At 39.6% G+C, this 25,707-nt stretch overlaps 1 protein-coding gene across 4 annotated transcripts; it reads right to left on the reverse strand.

Moving 5' to 3' along the window:
- Positions 1–727: 727 nt before the first annotated feature.
- GSTZ1 (glutathione S-transferase zeta 1) lies at positions 728–24,669 on the reverse strand. Of its 4 annotated transcripts, none has more exons than XM_087873732.1 (10): positions 24,519–24,645; positions 21,659–21,788; positions 21,059–21,110; positions 15,934–16,001; positions 13,584–13,664; positions 9,368–9,493; positions 6,347–6,422; positions 4,922–4,974; positions 4,120–4,169; positions 728–1,096 (listed from the first exon to the last, which is right to left on the reverse strand). In XM_087873732.1, exons 2-10 carry the CDS (start codon positions 21,674–21,676, stop codon positions 970–972), a joined length of 651 nt encoding a protein of 216 aa, XP_087729858.1. In that variant the 5' UTR covers positions 21,677–21,788; positions 24,519–24,645; the 3' UTR covers positions 728–969. The 4 variants fall into 4 exon arrangements, with proteins under 4 accessions (XP_087729858.1, XP_034274100.1, XP_034274099.1 ...); XM_034418209.3 differs by having other exon boundaries at positions 728–1,099; positions 24,519–24,629; XM_034418208.3 differs by lacking the exon at positions 21,659–21,788 and having other exon boundaries at positions 24,519–24,669.
- Positions 24,670–25,707: the final 1,038 nt, after the last annotated feature.

The following is a 25,707-nucleotide window of genomic DNA, read 5'->3' on the forward strand; positions in this document are numbered from 1 at the left end:
CAAATCTAATAAAGCAAGCGTAAGAATTTGAACTTGAACATATAGATATTGGCTATTGATAAGAAGACAAACATCTTATTTTCAAAATCCTTTTGAAGCTTCTATATGCTTTTTGCAGATCATAGGATTTTGTTTGAGGTGCACAGCTCTAATTAACTCGTTAGAAATCTGTGTACTTTTTTCTGGGAAATCTACAATCCCTGTGAGAATCAGAAAACTTCCAACTCCTGCCAATTTATTGCATGAACTTCTGTTGTTACTACCATACTTACTATACTAAAGGAAAAAGTTAGAAGTTCCCTAACTTTCAATATTTCTGAAATGCTGGTATATGCTGACTAATGATGGACACTGTAAGGCAAGACCAGGCAACTTATGGCTCTAAAGCAACTCCAACTGCATCACCAAATTTTGCCAAAAAGTAGTGATACAGTTTGCTGCTGCTTAGATAACAAAAAAGCTGTTATGAAAGTTCTTAAATCAGTTCTTAGTAACACTAAAAAGGACATACGAATTGAACAACATACTATTACACTAAAAGCTGGCAAACATTTGACATGTGACTGTTCTTTTTCAGGCCCAATCATTATTTGCTTGCCGGTATCTAGACTATTGCCTTTTCATGTTCTTTATCTTTGTAAACGGTCTAATTATAGATCAATACCGTTGCTATTTACACAAAGTAACACTGCCTTTTTTGAACTTCACAAGAAACACCCACCAGCTCTTATCTTTTGATCTGCTTTATGACTGCATTACAATTGTCACACATGATCAAAGGTTTATTTTACTCCAGCTATGTACTATAGAATTACACTGCCTTTTTTTTCTTCTTCTTTTAGTCTTAGATTTATCAGACTCTTCCAGACAAAATCCTCAAGTTTCCCCCCGCCCAGAAAATCTTAAAAAGGAGAGTCCCATTTAATTTTGGATCAATTTCCCCACAGTGAAGCAAGCAGTTGAAGAACTTTAGGATCTTAGTTCTGGAGGTGTATCTGGCTGCCGGGAAGGATGGCTGCTTTGAAATGCTTCTAATTCTAGGAGAGCTTTGTTGATTCTGCTTATTGTGGGGTATGGAGTCAGATCCACTTTAAATCTGCTAAGAGAAATTAAGCATTAGGCACATCTCTGTTACTGTAAGACCAAGTCATTGTGTCTTAGATACATTTAAATCAATAGGATGCAAAACAAAAATCTGTTACAATCTGTTCACAAGAACATATTTTGCATTAAGTGGTAATTGGCAAAGAAGAAAAGTGAAGAGATCAATGAAGGGAGACAGCATACATACAATTCATATAATTGATTTCTCTATTATGTGAACAGTTCGTATAATTGAATTCTCTATTATATGAACACAAGAACAGGAATGGATGTTTCCAAAATACTGCAGAAAAAGAACAGATGGGTATTCCTATCACACTTCCAAAAGCAGGGGTGTCAAACTGGCAGCCTGCGGGCCAGGTGCGTCATGTGCAGGCCATACCCACCCCAGCTCCATGAAGGAGGAAAATGTTACAAAACATCACATGACGGCAACATGATGCCACGAATTTGACACCCGTGTCATAAAGGGTAACAATCTGTCTCCTAAATATTCTGAGAATTAGATGAGCAAAGGCAAAAAGGAGCTCCTCCTTTAATACACTCAATTTATCTTTTTCCAAATTTCTGTAATGGAAGCCATTTTTCCCTTTGCAATAAACTAGACTAACACAACTTTAGAATCTAGCCTTCTTCCTTGTAACTGTTGTTAGTGGCTTAACATTCTGGATTTAGAAGAATTCAGGCAGTGAAAAAAAGACAAGGGCAGAACTGAAGGAGAAGCTGAGGAAGTTGTGGACAGAGGTGTAACGAGAAGATCAATATCATGGGATTGCCAATAAAAATGGAAGTCCAGGTAAAAGGAAGCGGGTCTTTGTTTTAAAAAAATGGACATTTTGGAAGAAAGAGGAATTATGGATAGGGTATAGAATAGACTTTCTTTTTCTGTGCACTGTGAGGAGAAATGTAATGTTCTTATTTCTATCAATTTGGAAAATTAGGTTTTAGACCAGTTTTGAATCAAACCTCTGGTAATTAATCGAAAGGTATTTTTATAACTCTTGTTATTATGTATCATTTGTCTAAACAAGGTAGGGGTGTGCGTGCATGCAAATACTGAAACAAGCATTGTAATATCACACGCTGTATGAAATAGGAGTAGCACATAGTACAATGCTCATTTAGTCATTTCGACAAACGCACCAGATCCTGCAGATGCTGATCTGAATCCTATCTTTTTATAGAAGAACTTTCTATTGTGGTCTGCCTGGAGCATTTGTTTTGTATTTTTTTCTAAATTTTCTATTTAGTTGCTGAACCTGATCCAGACAACTCTCTAATTCCTTTCTACAGCACTGAAAGTATTCAGTTTAAAGTTAATAGTTAAAAGTGGGGTATATTTTACCTTTTGTTTTTAAAATAAAATTTGATTTTGGTTAGGAACAAACCCCTAGTTACACAAAGGTGTTTTTTCCCCAAAATGCAACTGGACTTTCATGGATTTTTCTTCCTTTCAAAACGTTTCGCTTCTCATCCATTAAGCTTCTTCAGTTCTAACTAACTGATGGGGAATGGAAAGATTTATATTCTTTGCAGTCATTTGATTGTTAGACTCTAGCACCTCTAGTTACATACTTACGTACTACATGGCACTAAGGTAGCATTATTGAAATTATTTCTATTTTTTTCTTTACTTTTTAATTATCAGAAAGGGCAATATGTGGAGAATAAAGATGATGATCTTGATGGAAATATGCAGGAACTGTCACCTAAATAGAGATGCTGAAACATTTTTTAAAGTCCTGAACAAGACAAAATTCAGAAGTGGCTCAGGCAGACTTCTCCTAATTTAAAAGAGTATATAAGGAGGAGAGGTGGGATAGGACAATCAAATGCTGTTATTATTGCCAATCTTAATAAACGTAAGTTTAACTTCCATGCAGAGTTGATTTTCTGGTCTGGTTTACCTAATGGAGCTGAGAGGAAGACATGAAACATTCCTTGGAATGGTGGTGGCAACAGGAATTGCCAAGCTGCTACCCCAAATCAGGAATTGAGATCAGGGTAGGAAGACTCTGAAGACTTCTGGGAGTGAAATGTTGAGATTCCCCAGTCTTCTACTCTATGGGTTTAGCAATTGAATGCTAAGTAGTAGTCTACAGTCTCTATACCAGTGGTCACCAACTGGTGGTCCGTGGACCACTGGTGGTCCGTAAGAAAATTTTGGTGGTCCCCAGAAAAATTATTTGCATTTTTATATTACACTAAATCAGGGGTCCTCAAACTACGTCCCCTGGGCTGGATATGTGCAATGAATGTTTGTGTTGCTGCAGAGAGTCTCCCCCTTCAGGGTCTTCTTGTGTGGGGCAGAGGGGGGCAGAAATTCCAACTTGGGGTCTGCTTCAGCCTCTCGGTGTGGGGCTTTGGGCGAAGGCCGGAGGGAAGTGCTGGTGGCGGCGAAGACTGGAGGGCCTTGTTCCAGTGGGGCTGCATCATGGCCTGGAACTGACTGACCATCTCAGCCCACTGAGCCTCCAGGCACCAGTACCTGGCCTTGCACTCCCACAGGTCTTCCCTCTGCTTGGAAAGCCTATGCTCACAGTCCTCAGCGAGGTGCTTCTGCTGAGTCTCCTTCTTGGTCAGATCCAATTTGAACTTAACCAGCTGTTTTGCCAACCCTTTCTCGTGGTGGCTGCTTAGCTCCAACAACTGCTTCCTGTTGGGGCTCTAAGGAGCCCGGGCGGGGAGGCGAGGAGTGGGTGGCAGGGGAGGGGTAAGTAGAGACCGGCGAGGTGCTCCTCAACATGAATGATATCAAGTTGGCCACACCCACCCAGTCACATGACCACCTAGCCATGCCCACCCAGCTGGTCATTAGGCAGATCATATTAGTGGTCCGCAGGATTTAAAATTATGAATTTAGTGGTCCTTGAGGTCCGAAAGGTTGGTGACCCTGCTCTATACAGTCAGATGCCTCACTGGATTATAGTTTAAGCCTTCAGTGATACAAAAGTTATCTGACTACAAATTAGGCAGTCATCCCCCTTACAGCTTGTGGAACTTCTTTTTCCTTACCTCTCAGCATTGTATACTTGGGGGACCAAGCAAAGGTCTGCCATGGTCACCTAAAAGAGAAAAGCACAGATAAATACCAATTCAAAATTTGGAGCTAAAGTCTTGTTATAAGGCATCAATCCAGTATAACTTTGTGATGTAGAAGTTAAAAAAAAGTGGTGATTTTTGATAGTTTTGCCTTAGGACTAGTGGTCTGGCTTTGGACAAGTTTTTCTACATCTTTTTCCAATATCTTATATTAAGTAGTGATCCTAGTTCTCAACTTACAACTGGTAGCTTAGAGAGTTACAATGGGGGTACTCCCTGGGGGGTACTTGTGACCTGCTTCTGAAGGATGCCTCCCCTGTAGTCATGTGACCATACGTTGGGTGCTTGGCAATCAGCCCGCATTTCCAGCTGATTGCAGCATCTTGCAGTCACGTGATCTAATTTTATGACGTTTCTGCTGAAAACCGGCATTTACTTTTGGTTTTTGGTAAAAATGGCCCATTGATTGTTAAATGACCATGGCATTTGCTTAGCACCCATCACAACTTAAGTTGGTGACCTGTTTTATGGTTGTCACAACTTAAGATCATTATGGTCATACTACCTGCGTATGGCATTTGCTTGTGAATTTTTTGTTGGGCCGTTTCATGCTGGAACTATTCATTGCTGCCAGGATACAGACAAATTATTTCTGCCTTTCTTAGACTAATGGATTTTGGAATGCTCCCCAACACACTGATTAATGAAACATTACTAATTATAGGTTTCTGAGGCTCCTTTATGATCAGAAGCCTATAACCTCAGCTTGTGATACCTCATCCCCAACACAGTAGCAGCCAGCTGTTTCTTTCAGGATCTGTTCCAAAGCTGTAGGAAGAGAAAACAGAACCATTGTGGAAAATCAGGAATGATGTTGAACTGCCATTTACAATATTCTGAGTACAAATTAACAGTATAAAAGAATGAAATAATTCTTACATATTTTGTTTAATTTGTTGTACATGTAAAAGAAGGACTTGGGCTGAAACATTTACTTGGGTGGGAAAAACATACTGCCAACTTATTCAAGATAAAAATGTAACATAATTATCTTTTTGATTAGAGTCACAACCAAAAATGTCTGTCTAATTCATCATCCTACACTTTTCCATCTCTTTTCCCAGCCTGTGTTACTGAGTAGCTTCTAATGTTAACCCTGGAGCCATCTCTGAGCATCTTCAGGGTTGCCACAACAAAGCTGGATGGAGCTGTGGGAAAGGGAGTGGGAAACAGAGATAGCTGGGGGAATATGTAGCCAAAATAACATTCTTTCTTCTGGGAACCAAGGACACTCTCATCAGCACCTGGAGGTGTGTGGATAGGAGGCATCTAGGATGAGGAGAAAGACTTGATTGGGGCATGTGATGGTTGTGTGTGATGGGGGGGAGGGAGAACTTTGGATTTTGAACTGGGTGGGGAAAACCCGGGGAACTTCAGAGTCAGGTTTTTACCAGTTGTGCCAATATGACATGCCTAATAAATCTATACTTCCAGGAACCCTGCCTTGGAGTTTTGGGCTGTTACTTGGAACCCTGACATCTAATACTGGAGACAACCAATACACTTTACTATAAATAAGAGCTACTGGTACCTTCCATGAATTTGTCCTGTGTTTCAAACCTACCCAATTTAGTGGTCATCAGTACATTATGTGGATAGTGAGTTAAGCATAATTTAATTATAGGCTTATAAAGTATTTGCTTTTGTCAACCTTAACAAGTCCACTTCATTAGAGAAATGCTGATTTGAGCAGAGAGAAAACTATTCAAGGGACCTGATAACTATTTTTCCCTCATACATAAAATGGTTTGGCACTGAAAAAATATTTAAACTTTTTAACATTAAGATTTTTTTCTCCCTTGTTTTCATTCAACCAGCAATAAGACTTTTATAGTATTCTCCATGAGTTTTGCAAACCATGATTCATACTTGGATTTGACAGTGCATTTTAAAGGTTGACTATAAAGATAAACTATAAAATATTATGTGAAAAATTTCCTGGAGATCTATTCCCATTAGATGGTTTCTCTAGGAAAATGGAATATTCTATTTAAAGTTCCCAGAAACACCCTGAAATAGTGCATTAGGTTAGTTGTTCTGCAGTACAAGACAGGCAAAAGGAAAGGCTTCTTTGAAAAAAAGCCTTTGTTACATTTGGAAATGACTTAAATCCAGACAAACATTTTATACTGAAACTTGCCTTTGAAGCCTTGAGAAATGATGCGTTGTGCCCAATCTAGTTTTTTCTCTCCCATCTGCTGCAGGACAGCAAGATTCTGAAAAACATAAGGAATGTCTGAAATATACTACCTAAACATAGATTTAGGATATAGTTTGTCACTGAACAATAGTCAGATCTTACTCTAGATAAATCTAACTTGCAGCATCAAAAGGACAGAAAATACTATTGTTAAGCAAGCAGTAATCCATATTTCAATCTATATTACAAATGGAGAACCTATGACCTTCTAGATGTTGTTGAATTCCAACCCTAACCAGCATGCCTAATCACCAGGGTCAATACCTAAAAAGTCCCTAGTTTCTCGGAACTGTGCTTTATAATAGTGGAAATTATTCTACAAGAACATATGAAACTGAGTGGAATAAAACTGTCTCACAATCGGATTTCAGTGTCATTTTCTCTTGTTCTCTTATGGCCATCCTTTTTGAAAAAGATATTGACATGGATGGTATTACAACAAAACAAAAATAAGGGTATCAATCGATGTTGAGGGTCAGAAAGGTTACTAACCCTGCAAAAATCAAGATGTACATTATGTAACCATTTCCTTATCACTCCATCCAGTAGGAACATAAGTGAGCCTTTATTCATTTATTTGTATCTCACCTGTATTATTTTTACAAGTAATTCAAGGCAGCGAATGTATCCGACACGCCTTTCTTCTCCTATTTTCCTCACAACAATCTTGTGAGGTGAGTTGGGTTGAGAGAGAGTGACTGGCCCAAAGTCGCCCAGGTGGCTTTCATGGCTATGGCAGGACTTGGACTCATGGCTTCCTGCTTTTCTAACCGGGTGCCTTAACTACTAGACAGCTACATGCTAGCTAAGAGTTGTTGGATACAAGTGTTGTGGTCTGGCAGCAGCCTGAGGAGCTGGCAGCGGAGTCAGACAGTGAGGAGGCTGAGGAAGAACATGGGCCAGTCCTGGAGGCTGGGGAAGACCCGGATGAGGGCTCTGCGCTGGAGGCAGAGATGGGGCCAGGGCCATCGGGAAGTGCTGTGTGGACTCCGGAGCCTCCAGAGGCTGACAGTAGAGAGGCAGAGGAACAGGAGGAGCCTGTTCCTAGGGCACGTATGAGAAGAGCTGCCAGAAGGCAAGAGCAGCTACAGCAAAGAGGACGACTCGGGAGTAGGGCCAAGAGATGATTGGCCCCTCCCATAAGGCTTAATTTAATTTTTAATTTTAATTTAATTTTTAATTTTTTTTTTAATTATTTGATTTGTATACCGCCCTACTCCCGAAGGACTCAGGGCGGTGAACAGCCAAGCAATAAAATACATAAATACACAAAATTTAAAACCAGATAAAATCAAATTAAATCATTTTGGCCCAGACAGATTAAAACACCCCAATAATTTAAAAACAGATTAAAATTTACATATTAAAAGAGGGAGGAGATTAGGCCAAGCCCGCTTGATGGAATAAAAAAGTCTTCACAGCGCGGCGGAAGGTGCGCAGATCCGGAATCCTCCGTATCTCTGGGGGGAGCTCATTCCAGACGGTAGGTGCCCCCACAGAGAAGGCTCTCCCCCTAGGGGTCGCCAGCCGACACTGTTTGGCTGACGGCACCCGGAGGAGTCCCTCTCTATGAGAGCGTACTGGCTGGTGGGAGGCTATTGGTAGTAGTAGGCGGTCCCGTAGATAACCAGGTCCTAAGCCATGGAGCGCTTTGAAGGTGGTAACCAAAACCTTGAAGCGCACCCGGAAGACCACCGGGAGCCAGTGCAGCTCGCGCAGGAGAGGTGTCACATGGGACCGCCATAACGCTCCCATTACCACCTGCGCGGCCGCACTCTGTGCCAGTTGGAGCCTCCGGGTGCTCCTCAAGGGGAGCCCCATGTAGAGAGCATTACAATAGTCCAGGCAGGAGGTGACGAGGGCATGAGTGACCGTGCGTAACGAGTCCCGATCCAGAAAGGGACGCAACTGGCGAATTAGGTGAACCTTAAAAGACCAGCAATGGCTCTTGGGCTCTTTGTCAGAAAACAACTTGTTCTTGACTTGCTGCACTTATCTCTAGTCAGCATCTTCTGCTTCTGAACTTTTGCCAAGAGAAGCCTTTGGCAGTTTGCCTAATTATACCAAGGTTGGTGATTAGACTGAGGAATTTGTGTTATGAAGAATTTGTTTTAATTTAGTTTGGACTACGCTGAGAATGAGTTAATTCTCAGCTGTTCTAATAAAGTCTGTTTGTTTTGGAACTGTTTGCATCTAATACTACCTACTTGGGCCTGGGTCAGAACAACAAGATGGGCAGCAAATAAAATTTAAAAATAAATAAGTGCTTGTTGTATAAATCAGACCCCAGGTTTGCTTTTTGCAGCAATTACCACAGGGAAAGGATTGTTTTCTTCACTTAAAAGAAAATGAAGCTTTCATACAAAGTTCCTGTAACACATACAGGAATAACACTCTTCCAATGCTCTTTCTCTGCATCATTTCTGGTTGAACACTATACATACTATTGAGTATGAGTACTGATGTCAAAGTATTCTTGTTTACATCCTTTCCATTTCACACATACAGAGCTGATTCCTTATGCTGGTTATGGCTATTGTCCTGTAGGTATAGCTAAGACAACAGTCAGGTCATATTTTCCTTCAACAACAGAACCACTTCCATGCAATAAGACTCATCTTGTGGCCACATGTTAACAGTGCTTGCCAATGAGATTCTACTTCCCAATCATGTCATAATTTAAAACATAATTTCCTGTTTGTAGACTATTTGAAAACTCAGGAGTTTGGAGCCAGCAGGCATGCTTGCTTTGGAAATCAAAACCCCAAGTGTCCTTTCTTGTGTACAAAATAGAGTCCTAAAGAAATTTCCATGTCTTGTGTGCTCAATTAGCACTCCACACCAGGCACAACAGACCCAGCATTTTCTGGGACAACATTCTCTGTATTAAAGAAATGTCAGAAATGTAGTTGAAGTCAACAATGTTAGAAAGAAAGGCAGCCAAGGTAAGAAGATGCCTACCTGCAGTGGTTGAATTCCAGAAGCAATATGATTTGAGATCATTCGAACCGCAGCTCTCTTCTTTGGATCCTGCGGAAGGAGCCTTGGGAGTGGCCGGCTGTCCTCTAGATACTCTATGATGGCTAGCTGAAATAGAGAGAGATTGATTGATTGATTCATTCATTCAATCATTCCTAAGGCTGCTCAACTGCCAATGGTACTGGGCAGTTTTCAGAGAATTAAAATTGTTTGTTGATTTGCAGGGCCTATAGTTCACTCTAAGCTACCAACCCAGAGCAGCAAAGCAACCATAGCAACTCAATTCACCCACTGTCCCAGCTGTAGCCTGTGAGAAAAGCAGGATTTGTAAGGCTCTCTAAACGACATTGGGGGAAATGCTATTGCAAAGGGCAGATGTGGAAAGAAAAAATGTATAGATCTGTAAAATGACACTGTGCCAACCTGGAGAATGGCAGTCCTACAAATATTTGGTCCCTGTGCCACGGAGGGCCTGCCCCCAGGATCTGCATAAGTAGTTCTGCTCACATAATGGAGGAATTGCTTGGGTATATTGAAATGATCTATAACTGCTGCATTCTGGATCAGCTACAATTTCTGAGCCTTCTTCAAGAGCAGCCCCTTAAAGAATACTCTTCATCATTAGGCAGCAATGATCCTAGGGATCTGATCAAAGAAAAAAGCCTGAGGAATTCCCATCTGGAATTGCAGTCCAAAATATCTGGTTAAGTGCCTTCAGCCTGTCTTAGGCCAGTGTCTGTATATTAGGGGTTCTCATAGTTAATTATGTTGTGGCCTTCCTACTAGTCTAATACTTATTAGGATACCAGATGCCACATTGGAAATACTCAGCCAACATAGCCCTAGGAAACTTTAAATGATCCTTCCCAAAAGAAGACTTCAAGGTAAGTAGGGCAGGAGAACCACAAGCAAAAATCTTGGGCAATGTCCATCATGTCCAGTTAAAACCAGTCACTTTCTTCTTTCCCAATAACTGTGTGTACATAATACACTAATGAAATCCTTGTTGCAAGAAACCGCAAGCCCAGGACTGCAAAGGGCAACCTGTCCCTCCCAGCTCTGTGGAGCCCAAGTAGGTCAAATGACAAAACCAAATGTGTTATTTGAAAGGCAGCAGAATTGGAAGAAAATGAGCTTAGCTGTCCGCAGGGAACAGTAACATGAGAGCATACCAGAGCTTGTGGGTCAATGGACTAACACTCACAAAATGCCGTATATTCCAACAGTGTTCTGTTACAGAGTATGCAAGCAAAATACATTATTATGTTACTATTTGTTGATAACAACATACGCACACGATGGGGATGATAAAATAACAAAAAGTACATATCAATTTGCTTATTCTCTCTAGGATACTTAAAACATTTTTCATATCCCTTTGAGTAGAGGAACATCACTCTCCACCCATGTCACTGTCCCCCAATAATACTAGTGTGGAGTTTGTTGACAGTCAGACTACAGATGCATTGTTTTGCAACATCTCATAATGCACTGACCACAAGAAGCATTAAATATAGATAATTAGGAATTCCTTCTGTGTTCCCTCTTTATCTTATACTCTGCCTTCTCTCTGTTTGCCCAACTGCTAACCTCAAGGTCTTCCTCCTTTCCTTTCACTCCTAGGCATGTATCAAAGGGCATGTATCAAATTTCTCCTCTTGGATCTCCATCTAAGAGGATGTAGCCTATTGGATACCAGTTTTTTCTGGCCACTTCATTTCCTGTATTTTCTGTAAATGAGGGTTTTTTCCTGTTAGAATTACAAAACCTGTTTCAGTAATCTTTGCACAGGTGGGTCTTGTATTACAGGAATACAAAAAGCTTCCTCCAACATAAACCACTTAAATGCTTAGGGTTAAACAAAAGGAAAATTCTTTCAGGGTTGTCTTTCTTTCAAACTTAGTTCTTTAGACTGTACTGTCTAATTAATCTAGCAAGATTCCCTTCTTGCTATTGTCCTTGTCTTTACCCAAGCTTCCCTTCTGGAATTTTACAAGAATGAATGCTAGGGCAATTACAAGAAAACCTAGTGTAGTATAAAACCTAGCACAACTCCCATGCCCTGCCCTTTTAGATTCACCCTTCATTGCCTGTTTCTATTGGAGGTCTTGGATGCAATCAAGAGCATCCATACAAGCCATGTGGAGGGAGGGTGAGCAGGGCATGAGTATGGACTACTGCAGGCAGAGAGGACCTGCACCCTCTCTGAGTTGAAGAAAGATGAAGGGTGTTCAGCTCAAATCCCAGGGTGACTGTTACTCCCCTCAAATTTGCTCATACCCTTCCAGAATCCTATTCCATATTAGTTCTGTGTTCATACCACATTGTAAACCATATTAAAACAAACAAATACCCTGTTCCCCGAAAATAAGACATCCCCTGATAATAAGCCTTATTGGACTTTTGAGTGCATGCGCTAAAATAAGCCTCCTTCCCAAAAATAAGTCCTCCCCGAAAGTATTTAAACACAGAGCTGGAAATCAGGTAAGAAGGCAAGAGGAGCCTCATCTTGCTCCACGTGCCCCAAAATAATAAGACCTCCCTGAAAATAAGGCCAAGTGCTTAGTTTGAGGTTCAAAAAAATATATGACAGGGTCTTATTTTTGGGAAAACATGGTAAGTTTTGTGCAACACACTAAGAACTTTTGCCCACTTTGGCATCATCTTTATTCTGCAACTTCCCTATAATATTGCCTTCATCTTGTCATCAGATCATGCATGAAACAGCCTTAAATCATGGTTAGCTGTACCAGTGATACATGTGTTTTCTTTTTAGGTCAAGAACAACCAATGACAGTTTAAGGGTGAAGAGAACCTGTCATGCTTCCTTTTTCTGTGGGTAGTGGTACACTGAGGTGATCCATACAGAACAGGACAAACCTATCCCCTGTTGATGTCTTTGGACTAGTGCTGGGACATGCCCCTTCTTCTAGGGTTCAGGATACCCTCCAAGGCCACATTCCTTTTTTCCCCTGGGGGGAGGGGAGAAGCAGGGTACTATTTCTGGCTGCTATGGTATTAGAAGGATGAAGGCATATCATGATAAAGGGGACAGCTTGTGGATTCTGAGACAGCCACCACTGCTCCTTTATCATAGATTTCCATTGTTCTGCTAGGCAGTTGATCAGCCAAGTAAAGTAATGGAAGCTTTTCTGTTTGCTAGGCACAGTGGGAGCCCCTGATCAGCATGTAGGGATAGTAGTAAAGCTTCTTTAGCAGTATCATCAACTCCCTTTAGATCAGCTGTCTTGTGCTCAAAGCAAGCCTGCCAAACAGATAATCAGCAACAGGGTTGCCCACTAAATCAATACATTCTCTCCTGCTTTACCAGACTGACAGGTGGGACAGCATATTTTATGTTGGTTTAGGTTTCTGCTGGCTGAAGGACAGGTGGAGAGCACTTTATCTGAGCCATGAAAATATTTGCTGGGCAGATTTCTACCAGTCGGGAATAAATTTCTAAAAAGTTTGATTTTTGTGGCTTGGCTTCCAAGGGTTCAAGGACAGTAGCTCTAATGCAGGGGTGTCAAACTCATGTTGTCATGGTGGCATCACATGATGTATCAGGACTTCCCCCCCCTTCACTAAACTGGGTGTGGGCGTGGCCAGCACGTGATGCATCCAGCCCGCAGACTGGGAGTTTGACAGCCCTGCTCTAATGCAATGACAGCATCAGAGTGAGTGATCAAAATGTTTGCCTTTTGTTTGGATGGGGTGGGGGGGAGGCAGGTTACATTAGGAAAATGCATTTTGCCCTAACATTTGAGGGAAATAAGCCAGTAGCAGGCAAGATTGTGCCACTAAAATTAGTGCTTCTCCCACACCCCCATCCCATTCCTATAATTGGGGAACACTCTTAATTGCTACAAAATACTTGTGGGAACCACATGTTGTCATTCAATCACGGTTTTCAAATGCAGTTGCTAGATTCACAGTAAGTTAGAAACTGCATCATTACCTATGGTGTCAGGTGGACTCATTCTAAAACACAAGTTCCATTTCTGGAAACCATCCACAGAGAATCTTGTGATTTGTCTCATGCTGGAAGCCATACTAAATTGGATAAAATCTGCAAGCAGGATTAGTATGGGCTTTATTCACATGGCTAAGATGACCTTTCTTGTCAAAAAACAGCAGTCTTGCATGGGGTGCAAAGTCCTTAGTGCAAGTAAATAATTAACAGAATTGGCTTACTTACAGACTGGGAGAGAGTGATGCCATCGATTTTGATGGCAGGGACTTGCTGCATTGGATTCACTGCTTGAAAGTCTGAAGTCATCTGGAGAAACAAGATAATTCCTCAGGGCCTTGGATTCTTCAAATTAAGCCAAACATATTCAAGGAAGGTCTTCCAAAGATGAAAGTTTAGGGGACCATGGGGTATAGGCTTGTCACTCCATTCACAAAACTAAATGTCTCCCCTCTCAGGATCACACTTACACACAATATCTTCCATACACCGATTTACACTGATACGTATATTCTGCTGCATTCCACAGGGAAAGATAAAGACAAGCTCAATTCCTGGTGACTTCATGAACTCTCCATGTAATTTTCTTGCTAACAGCACTGAAGTGGTTTGTGCTACTTTCTCCTGAGATGTTTTACAACTTCCTCGTTCAGGCCACAGCTGCCATCAGCTTCAACCATAGTGCTAGACTCTCAAACATTCTTTGTAATGCAACGCTCACATACTATACACAGATAAAAACTTGCATACCAGTTAATGGCTACATTTCTAATTTTGAGTGCTATGGATTTTATTTTATTTCTTATAATGAAGCCTTTTACCTATTGGCCAATAGCAATTACATTGGGCATTATATATAATAATTTTTATTTCAAAAAGTAAACTGATGAGGATCAGGGATTTGACTAGAAGACAAGAAAGGCTTCGGAACTCCAAATGCCAAATCAACTTGCTTTCGAAGACTTGCCTTTGAAATCCAGAACAAAATACCAATTTTGTTCTGGATACAGCTTAACAGAAGTTAAGCTGTTATCCTCATGGAAATATGTATATAATACAAACTGCAAATAAGCTATCATTTCATATACAATCTGTGTACAATTTCCATTCCCACTAGTAGTAAGTTTTGAACAGAATATCAGAAACCACGTTCTGATAATCAAATAAGCAGATCCAGAAGTGGTCAATTTGGGAGAATAGTTTTAGGATGATAAGGAAGAGGTGATTTAAGTACCCACAGAATTTTAGACTCCCATTTTATTTTTTAAGTTTTGTGAACTATTTCTCACAAATGCCGGAAGGACTTAAATGTTGATTTACCTACTGGGGAGGCACAAAACAAATGCAAGTGGGCCATCTTTTTTACACCTTTATCTTATGCTTGCACACACAAATTCAGGCAATCCTCTTTTCACCTCCTGATCCCTTTGACATGGTCTTCAGCATGGAATGCAAAGAGGGCCCTGTGTCATCAGCATGAAACAGTCAACCAAGAATGGAGTATCACTGATTTATATTCCTGGCTCAGTTAAAGAACTGAGTTATTGAAAAGCACCACAGGGGAACATTTAGCTTGCACTAGTAATTATAATGAGCAAAAATCAGGCTTCTGATTAAGATAAGAAGAAGAACAGTGCTGGATTAGAACAAACTCCATCGTGTATCTTCCTTCTCACAGTGGCTGGTCAGATGCCTCAGAGAAGCCCATGAATAGGACATGAGAATAATTAAACAAACTCCTTGCTCCAAAGCACATGGGGAAGGGTCATTTTAATCCTCTTTAAAGAATTTGAGATTTTACAGGAGACAGTCAGTTCTTAAACACAAAATTGCCATGGATAAAATGAGTGCTGTTCTCAGTGAACTGCTTGCAGGAAGAACTTGCCCATGTGAAACAGAATATTGAAATCCAACCTCATTTTCTTTTGTACTGTAGAATGTGTAATGATATTTAAGAACCCTGGAACTCTCTTTTATAGTTAATGTCCCAGGAAATTCAGATCTATTTGATCTTCAATTGCCTAAAGAAAATTAAGGACCTTTTTTCAGCTAAAGCATTTTATTAAATTAATGTTTTATTAAAATCTGTAGCAGTAAAGGTGTTACCATGTTTCTGATTTTTTGTTATCATAGACAAACATGGTTCTCCTGCTACAATGGCTGATATTAACTGCTGTTAGCTCAAAGTGCCTTGGTTTTAAATGTCTCTAAATTCTGTTACAATATTTATATAACTTGTACAGAGCAAACAGGCAAGTAACAGAGTTACCTGCTAATTGATGTTATTTTCCTTTTTTGTTTTACAGTAATTTTATAAGTTTATAATGCACTGAGTTACAGGTGTTTTTAATATTTCATATTTTTTGATTACTTCTAATTACCATAGCTTTAACTTCACTTTTATATTATTACATTTGCATAGTTTTCATATTAATTGTATCTTGTTTTTTACTGTTTTTATAATATTTTGTCTAATCACGTTTTACAGCTAAGGCTGTCGTTATCGTATTGGTTCCAGATTCTGTTATATATTGTTTTTGCTTTGGTCAAGGAACATAATAATAAGAGATTTCCTTACCTGCTGCCCTCCATCCTTTATAAGATTTATGGATACTTGTTCATAGGCAATTCCCTTCAGAGCCAAAGCTACCAAGAGAAAATGTAATACAATTACCTACTGTAATATAGAATTGTTTAGACTTTTAAACTTTTGTGAAATGTTCTAAATTGTAACCGGACAAAATCAGTAAAATATTGCAATAATTCTTAATAAATGTATGTCAATGAAAACAGTTTGTTTCTGAGTAAAATGGATGGTGCAATAATTAAAACAATAGTCGTTCCTTCTGATTCTTTCTTACCAGTTTGCTAAACTAATGAACTAATCTGCACCCTATACTAAACACAATTTAATTACAGGTATTTAATAAACAGCCAGGCCAGGTTTTTTTTTAAAAAATCACCCATGTTTTACAAAACTGTAATGGCTGCATTTATATAACATACTGTAGTGGTCTGATAAAAGACCTTAGGAGTCTGCGCAAAGAGAAGCTGCCAAGGGAACAGTAAGGTAAGAAATTGCACAGTCCATTGTTGGATAGTGAGTGGAAAAGTGACTCAGAAGAGACTCACCCTGGTCTCTATACTTTCAGACTTGCAAAATTCTGCTAATGTAGCTTTACAATAAAGCAGAATTAGCTGATCTGATCGTGTTTCCTAAGTGATCTACCTTGTAAGGCTGGCATATACTGGGAGATAAATTGTTCCTTGGTTCAGTAAGTGAGCAGAATGTTTTCCCTATTTACCCAGTAAGTACAGAACGTGATCTTATTCCATCTTATTCTAGCTATTCCATCTTATTCTTATAGCAAAACATAGATGAGGTGACACTCTGTCCTGTTGGCTTCTTTTCCCCATTGCCATCTCACTCCAGTGACTGAAATGAATGAAGGCTGGGAATGAAAACGGCTACACCATCAAAGGCTGGGTGGGTAGGGCGGATTGATGTCTAGAGAGAGTCCTGAAAAAGATAAGCATCTGGCTACCTTTTACCTTTTTTTTTTTACACACTGGACTTCAGTGATTAGCCATCAGAGAACCATCATTTTTCAGAGTTACCAGCATCAACATTGACTCAAAGGTACAAAATATATATTGGTTGAGTTTAAACTGGCTAAATGGAGTAGCAATCCTACAATTGCTTATCTGTCTCAATACACTGACCAAGTATGTTATATATCTTGTCTGCCAAGGTGCTACATTCGATAAGATCCCTCAGATAGGTCTTTTCTGCCATGGCACTTGCTTATGAAACATCATTTTAGAGGGTGGCTCCTTCCCTGTTAATTTTTTTGAAAGTCCCTCAAAATCAGACCTGGGGGCCACAAGGGACTGCTGAGTTGCTGAGCTGGCTCAATTGCATTTAATATTTGTTCCTGACTTTGCCTTTTAATCATAATTTTTCATTCTCTGAATTTGGTAACTGTTTTATAGCTTTATTCTACAGTGTCCAGTGTCATTTTTTTGATGAGACGGCCAAGTTATATAAATCAGTGTGAAATCTAAAATTTATTACTACCGGTTCTGTGGGCGTGCCTTGGTGGTGGGAGTAATGTGACTCGGTGGGCGTGGCCAATATATATATTTTTTTACTTTTAAAACCATTTTTTCTACCACCTCTTCGGCAAAGAGGTTGTAAAAAATGCTTTCAAAAGGCTCTGACGATCAGGCAACTCAGCTTGGATTGTCAGAGGCATTGAAAAGAAAAAAAAGTTTTTTTTTCTTTTCAATGCCTTTGATGATCTCAGCTGAGCCGCGCAATCATCAGAGGCTTTTTTTTTTACTTTTAAAAGCATTTTTTCGGCCGAAGAGGTTGTAGAAAAAATGCTTTTAAAAGTAAAAAAAAAGCCTCTGATGATTGTGTGGCTCAGATGGGCATGGGGGTGGGGGCAGGGATTTTTGCTACCGGTTCTCCGAACCACCCGCCTCCATCGCTACCGGATTGGGTGATCCGGTCGGAACCGGGAGCATTTCACCCGATATAAATATGATGAATGAATAATTCTAGTGACTAAAACTTAGGGACCTATTGCATGCATGCTACAAGCTGTTGCTGTCTCATGGACATGTGGCTTCTTTCTGTAGGGGAAGGTTATTGTTTTGGTGCAGAACATGCTAAATATTATATAAATGCCTCAATCTTTGCTTCCTGCTTAATGTTGAACAATTCACTGAGCATTCTAGTTCTTTTTACATAATTTCCATCATGTATCAGTCAACAGCCACTTGCACAACTAGGAAATGGACCTTTCATACAGGCTCTAGGCCCTGAGAAAGGCTAGCAGAGTCAGGGTCATCCTAATCTCTGGAAGGAGAATGTTTCATAGGGTGGGTGCTATGAGAGGAAAGGCCCAGGTTACGACCTAGTGTCATGCATTCGCCCCTGGACCCTCTCCAGATGTGAGATGGAGGAGAGTGAGTTTGAATCTGCAGAGAAAGAGTGAAGCTGAGTGTTGGTCAGGATCATGGCTCAGCAAATGCTAGCTTCAGCTGGGCCAATTGGACGAGAGACAGGCTGAGGCTGAGGGAAATGAGCTGCAGCAAGTTGGCCAGGAGGCTTCAGGCGAGGACCAGGAGCAGCTGCTGCCCATTAGCAATGAGGAGGAATGGAGTCCACAGCTCCTCCTGATCCAAGAGCAGAGAGGTGACAAGCACAATGCTGATCAGGAGGCAACCTTGCCTCTCATGAAGAGTTGCGCTGGCATTGCCTACTTAACCCCACTCTGAGGACTTGAGTGTTGCTGGAGCAACATGCCCACTTCTGTGTCTTGTGTGCTCATGCCATGTATCCTGGCCTGTTTGATTCTTGGACTGCTTTCCTGGACTTTGTGCGTGCCCATTGGACTCAGTTACTCAGTGACTCTTGCTGCATGGATCTTGGAATCTGGACCTGTGCAACAGGGGTGCTTTCCAAGGTCCTGTTTGGGGGGATTGAATAAATACCCTTAGAACTCTTGCCATGGGGCAGCATACCTGTCTAGGCTTGCTTTGACAATATTTTTGCAGCTTTTTCTAAGTATACACTTATTTGGTATCTTTAAATTTTTGCAGCAACTATTCTCTTATATTCTCTTTATTTTTATTAAATGATGGCCGTGGCCAGGGGGGCTTTTTATCAGGTTCGCCTGATCTCCCAGTTGTGTCCCTTTCTGGATCGGGACGCCCTGTGCACAGTCACTCACGCCCTCATCACTTCCTGGCTGGACTATTGTAATGCTCTCTACATGGGGCTCCCCTTGAAGAACACCCGGAGGCTGCAGCCGGTCCAGAATGCAGCCACGCGAGTAATAATGGGGGCGATTCGTCACTCCCATGTAACACCCATCTTGCGGGAGCTGCACTGGCTCCCGGTGGTCTTCCGGGTGCGCTTCAAGATGTTGGTTACCACCTTTAAAGCACTCCATGGCTTAGGACCTGGTTACCTACAGGACCGCATTCTGCCACCAATTGCCTCCCACCGACCAATATGCTCCCACAGAGAGGGCGTCCTCAGGATGCCATCAGCCAAACAGTGTAGGCTGGCGACCCCCAGGGGGAGAGCCTTCTCTGTGGGGGCCCCGGCCCTATGGAATGAATTGCCCCCGGACATACGAAGGATCCCTGACCTCCATGCCTTCTGTCGCGCTCTGAAGACCCTATTATTCCAGCAAGCTGGTCTGACAGGATAAAGGTTTTTTAAATTGGGTTTTGATAGGGGTTTTAAAATGATCTTAGTTGGATGTTTTAAATTTGGCCGAATGATTGAATTATTTTAATAAGCTTTTAATTTTTGTTGTACATTGTTTTTACCATGGCTGTTCACCAGGGCGGTATACAAATATAATAAACTAAACTAAACTAAATTTATGTGCTGCTCATCTCTTTCATTTCATGATTCCATTGAACATTCCCATTTGTGTATTTACATAAATCCATGGCACATGGTAAAATATTCCTCCCTCCTCCCCCATTGGGTTGCAAGTATCTTCTACATTCTCCTTTCTTACATCTGCTTTCCATTTAGTCTGCTGGAAAAATAATAATCTGTTTTTCACACAAGACTATGTGGTCTGTCTGTAAATTGTTCTCTTCCTGAAGTAGTTCTTTCTTCAACTTTTTTACACCATTTGACTTTCTTTTCATAAAAATCTACTGTCAGTACTATGAAATGTTCTCACATTCAAAGCTCTAATCATTTTTGCATCCTTCGCTAATTCTCTTTCATCATAAAGTAGCAAATCAATAAAACATTTAGGTTTATTCCTTTGCCATGTAAACCCAAATTGCCTATTCCAAAATAAAATAAATAAATAAAAACAGATCATTGCTTTTTCCATATATCCTGTAATATTAAGTAATCAATTTTTGAAATTTTGTTCATTTTGGTCAGCTAAAACCATTCTTGTTTATTGTACTTCAGTCGTTACAACTTTTAAGCTTATTATTTACTAGTATGCCTTTATCATGAGGATATAAGGAGGAAAATGTAGCATCTGCATTGTGTTATTATTTTATCCTCAAACTGTAATTCTAATTAATTTCCTTTTTTTTTATAAAAAGGACTACCCAAAGAGAGAAGGATCAACCACCCACAAACCCTTCTGAAAGATTCCACTTCAATATCATTAGAGATTGCATATATATTAAAACAAAGGAGTAAATATCACAAAACTTTTTTCTGCTTTATGAACCTATCACATAGTTAAACATATTTACATATTTTGTGTATATGGGATACTGCGTTCTCCATTGCTTACACATGCTGAGAAAATGTGGAATATACAACAGTTTGCATTTGAATCATATTAACTGTTAACAGACTTTTCCAGTTGTTTTGGACAACAGCTTCTAAAGTCCTTTGCTATTAGCCATTCAGGTCAGAACTAAAGTTGAAAGTTGAAGAGTAAAACATCTAATAGATAATGAATTAGGTTCTTTATTTCTGTCCCAATGTAAAGAGGAGACTTCTTCCAATCCACCCAAAACAGTAATTTGCTTGTTCCCACTCTATAATTTACTCAATCACTTGAGTAATTGTTAAATACAGTTAAGCAATTAGCTGCATTTCAGTAACTAAAAATCTCTACTAGATGTTAAGAATATTAAAATATTAACAATAGGAATTAACAATATTATTATAAATAGAATTCAACCATTATTCTTACCAATTCGCACTCTCCAGGAGCAGGAGCTTCTGAAATAAGTGTAAAGAACTGGCTGTAGGAAAAACAAAAAAGTTGAAAGCTACAACTGTAAGCTCATTCATTTCAAGTTTCGAATTGCATATAATATAAAAATCTTTTTGAAGGTTAAACTGTAGAGACTAACAGTCCTAAATAGCAAAAATCCAAAGTAGCACTGATCTCTTTTAGCAAAGAGATCAGTAAACCAATAGCAAGCCCAGAATTGTAATACCATTAAGATGGAATTGCCACTTTCATGCTGACTGTCTGAAGTTGAATTAACTCACAAAGGGCAATTGAAATACTACATTTTTGAAGAATCTTCCACCATTGTTATCTGTGTCGTGAAATTTTGAAAGATCATACACAAACAAGATTGTTGACAGAGTTGCAGCTACTGCTTTAAAACGGATCAGACTCTGAGTCTGAAGCCAAAAGATGAAGATTAGAGCAGCTACTGCTCCAGAAGAGAGAAGTATGAAAGTATATGAAGAAAAACATTCCACGAATGCAATGGTATCATGACAGCTCGTGAACTGTATATATATATATATATATAGAAAAATCCCACTTTATTCTCACCTTTTTGGAAGTCTCCATGCTAAGTACAGAGTGCAAATAGAGTACAGTAATTCCTCAAAATGAAAGCTAGCTGAGATAGTCTTGGCTGGGGCGGGGAACAGGAGCTTCACTTGCAGCCAATCACAGCTGTCTGAATGCAGAGGAGCAAAGAAATTACAACAGCTCATTCCTCCGCAGATTTAATCTAATTTACTTTAAAAAAAAAAAGACAAGTGACAAAGCCCTGTCTATTCTGCTCAACAGAAATGCATTTTTATTTTACAGAATTGGCTAACAGTGCCTGCGTTCCTAAGTTACCTGCATTTCCTTCAATTCCATAATTCAATTCTTACAGCCAGGATTCAAAGCATTCCGAAAGGCCCAGAAAATGCAAAACAGAAGGCATAAGGAATGAATTGCTGGAAGAGAATAGTATTTATTTGCTTCATCATTGTCCTTCTGCACTGATCTCCAGAAGCAGAACTTGTGGCCGGTAGCCCCATTCTCTATTTCCCAGCCCTTCTTACTGAGATGCATCAGGACCTGCACATGAGGCAGCATAAAGACACTTCTTTAAAAGGAAAATAGAAAGAAGCTCAAGTTATTGCTGGGATTGAATTTCCTATAGAGGTAGTCCTTGATTTAAGACTGCAATTGAGCCCAGATTTTGGTGGCTAAGTGAAACATTTGTTAAGTGAATTTTGCTCCATTTTACCACCTTTTGTGCAGCAGTTATTAAGGGAATCACTGCAATTGTTAAATTAGTGACACCATTGTTAAGCGAATCTGGCTTCCCCATTGACTTTGCTTGTAAGAAGGTCACAAAAGGGGATCACATGATTCTGGGACACGGCAACCGTTATAAATATGAGTCAGTTGCCAAGCACCTGAAGGTTGATCACATGACCACAGGATTGCTGCAAGAGTTGTAGGTGTGAAAAACAGCCATAAGGCACTTTTTTTCAATGCTGTTGTAACTTTGAACCGTCATTAAATGAACTGCTGTAAGTCAAGGACTACCTGTATGCTGTTGACTCTATGATACTTTTACTGGAAAATATAGCCTCTGGTTACACTTGTTTAGGAATCAAAATGATTTGCTAGCCACAATGTTGAAAGATTTATATTGCTTGTTTATTAGACAGAAAACCAATTGGCTTGAGACAGGATCTTTTGCCAGTGACCCTAACCTGATCCTGATAAAAAGGATACTAGAAGTCCTAATATGAATTACAGTTACCTTTTTTCAGCCAAAGAAAAACAAAAATAGATCAAGATCCTTCAAGGCGATTTTCAGTCACATCTACATTCACTGTTTATCATTGTTATGGAAATACATAATCTCCCCAATCAAGTAGTTTACAAATTACTACATCTAAATCTTGTCTTAAAATCGTGGGATGGACGATGGCTCAGAATTGTGGGGAATCTTCATCATTTGGCTTCAAAGCCTGCTCCTTCAAATACACACTTCACTAAAAATCATGTATCAAACGTGCTAGATGCCTCTGGATCCAAATATTTTACATTAGTTGTTACCCTGCAATCTTCGCAGACAACTAGCAATTAACATAATAAAACTCCATTAAAAAACCATAAAAACAGAATATAACCAGCAGTCTCTTGGGCAAAGGGGAGTCAGAGTGATGCAAGCAACATTGCAATACAAGTCCTACTCCTTTTCTACATGCATTGTGACATTGAATGTATGCTTCAAGGATTTTTTTGCCATTTTAATGAAAGCAGTGAGAGCCAACAGATTTCATTCAATACCTTTGATTCATTACGTGCCATCAAGCCGCTGTAGGCTTCTAATGGCCACATAAATTTTTCTCCATGATAATCCATGAAGTACAATAAACATGTATTTATCACGCACAAGTTAACTATTTGTAGATTTAAACAAGGTTATGGGCCTTGGTTTTTTTTTTTTAAAAAAAAATGGCTATACATTTAATTTTATAAATTTATATCTATGATGCATTGCTTTTTGTTTTCATAATTTATTCATTCCAGTCAACACAATACATAGCTTGATTCATATGGGCCTATCACTACTTGTATGTTATTAGCACATTCACAAGCGTGTACAGGTAGTAACATCGAATGGTCACTAAAAGAACTGTTGTAAGTCGAGGACTACCTGTATCTAATTGCACAACCATAACAGGATCTGCTTTCCTCTTTTGTAGTTATGTGGGCCCTAATAACTTTCTCTTTTTTCTTTTTTTTTTTTCTTTGTCTTCTTATGCCCAAATTGTCTTTCGGAGAGGCAGTCAAGAGTCCTGAAAAGGACTGATCTAATTTGTGTTTCATTGATCCACTGAGAGAGGTTTTCTCTGCTGCTGTAGATATAATAAAGGAGGAGGGCTGGGAAGCCACAGAAAACAATAATCATCTTTCTATATTGCAGCGTGCTCACAAACCAGGGATACGGGACATGAATGTCAATAGGTAAGATGGGTAATACGGATTTGTGCCAACTCAAGGAGAGGGTAGCCCCTACAGTGGAGAAGAACTGGATTCTAGGAATTCTAAGAATTGCATTTCCTAGAAGTTTATTTATGGCCCCAAATATGCTCCAACCTCTAACTCTGGCTTCACATTTCAAACCCTCATTCAACTACATGCAAAGATTGGTCACAGTCCTAAAAGACTTCAGAATCTGCATAAACCTCGTCTGAACGGTTTAACTATTACTTTAAATATTTAAGTTAACTATTAACTATTAAACTCTTTAACTTAAACTCTTTTAAGTTGGATAACCAAACTGGAATCAGGTTGTTAGAAGATGTATTCAGAATGTATTCACGAAACCAACTACATCGTGATCTTTTATCCGCGCAGCTGCCGGGGGAAGGAAGGCGGTAGTAACAAATACCTTTGCTAACGCGGCACACATCTCGCACTCTCCCCCATTGACACGTTTCTCGTCGGGAGAAGGGTCCTTTAACAATGGGCGTGGCCTCGGCCGCCTCACGTTCCGCGCTGTAATATTAATATAAGCTAGCAACGGACTCGATGAATTACGCCATTCCGGCGAATTGTTGGGATTGTGGGAGTTGTAGTTTCACTTCTTCCCCAGCTTTTCTCTGTAATTTTGAAGAGCAACATGAATACCGTAATATGCCAGGACCTTTTTAATAGCTTTATTTATTTGTTCAGTTTCTAAGACCATCCATCTTAGTCAATGACTCATATGCTTTGGACAGAAGCATTATGTATTTTAGTATAGTATAGCTTAAATTAAATTAGTGAATATGTTATTTAGAAAGTGAATATGTTACCCATTGAGAGTGAATGCAACCTTGTTCATTAGGTTCACTGTAATTTGAGTGCTTTTATTTTTCTTGATTCTCTCCAGTGTTATTTTTATCACTGTCTTTTTTCACTGTTAAGAAATGCACTTGATTTCATTACACAGAATAAAGCTTGAGAGTCTTATAGAAGAAACTGGCTGATTGCTTTGGCTCTTGGGACTGAGATGGGCAAAGGTTCCTAATCAGTAGATACTTCAAACAATACCTTAGCTATATCCTTGTGAAATTGTAATTATGTTATTAGATTTCTTTCATATGAGGAAGATTAAGGGCACAAAAAATTGATGGTCAAATACAAATTTAAAAGTTGCTTCTATCAAATTTACCTGAAATTTTCCCTTCACTTTGCATACACACACACACACATTTTATTATACTGTAACCATGTAGTAGCAGGCAATATCCTACTAGGCAAGGGACAAAGTACTGGCAGGAGACACAAACCGTTAAAGGATTTGAAGGAATTTGCAAACACTTTTTTAGTGTTTTTAAAAATAAATTTTATTTATTCAGATTGCTAGCATACTGAAAAGGTGTGTCCAGAATCCTGATTTTGGGCTACATTTGGGCTATATTAATTACATAGACTAATATGGCTGTCTTACAATAATTTAAAGGACAACAATAAAAAAATAATTGACTAAGCATCCAGGAATATTCAAGTAAACAGCCTGAAAAAATTCTAACTAAATTATTTTGTCAGAAATGTTTGTGTGTGTGTTGAAACTTTGAAGACACGACCTATTATAT

Source organism: Pantherophis guttatus, chromosome 1 (genome assembly GCF_059756535.1).
Source record: "Pantherophis guttatus breed Tessera chromosome 1, ASM5975653v1, whole genome shotgun sequence".
Taxonomy (NCBI): Eukaryota; Metazoa; Chordata; class Lepidosauria; order Squamata; family Colubridae; genus Pantherophis; species Pantherophis guttatus.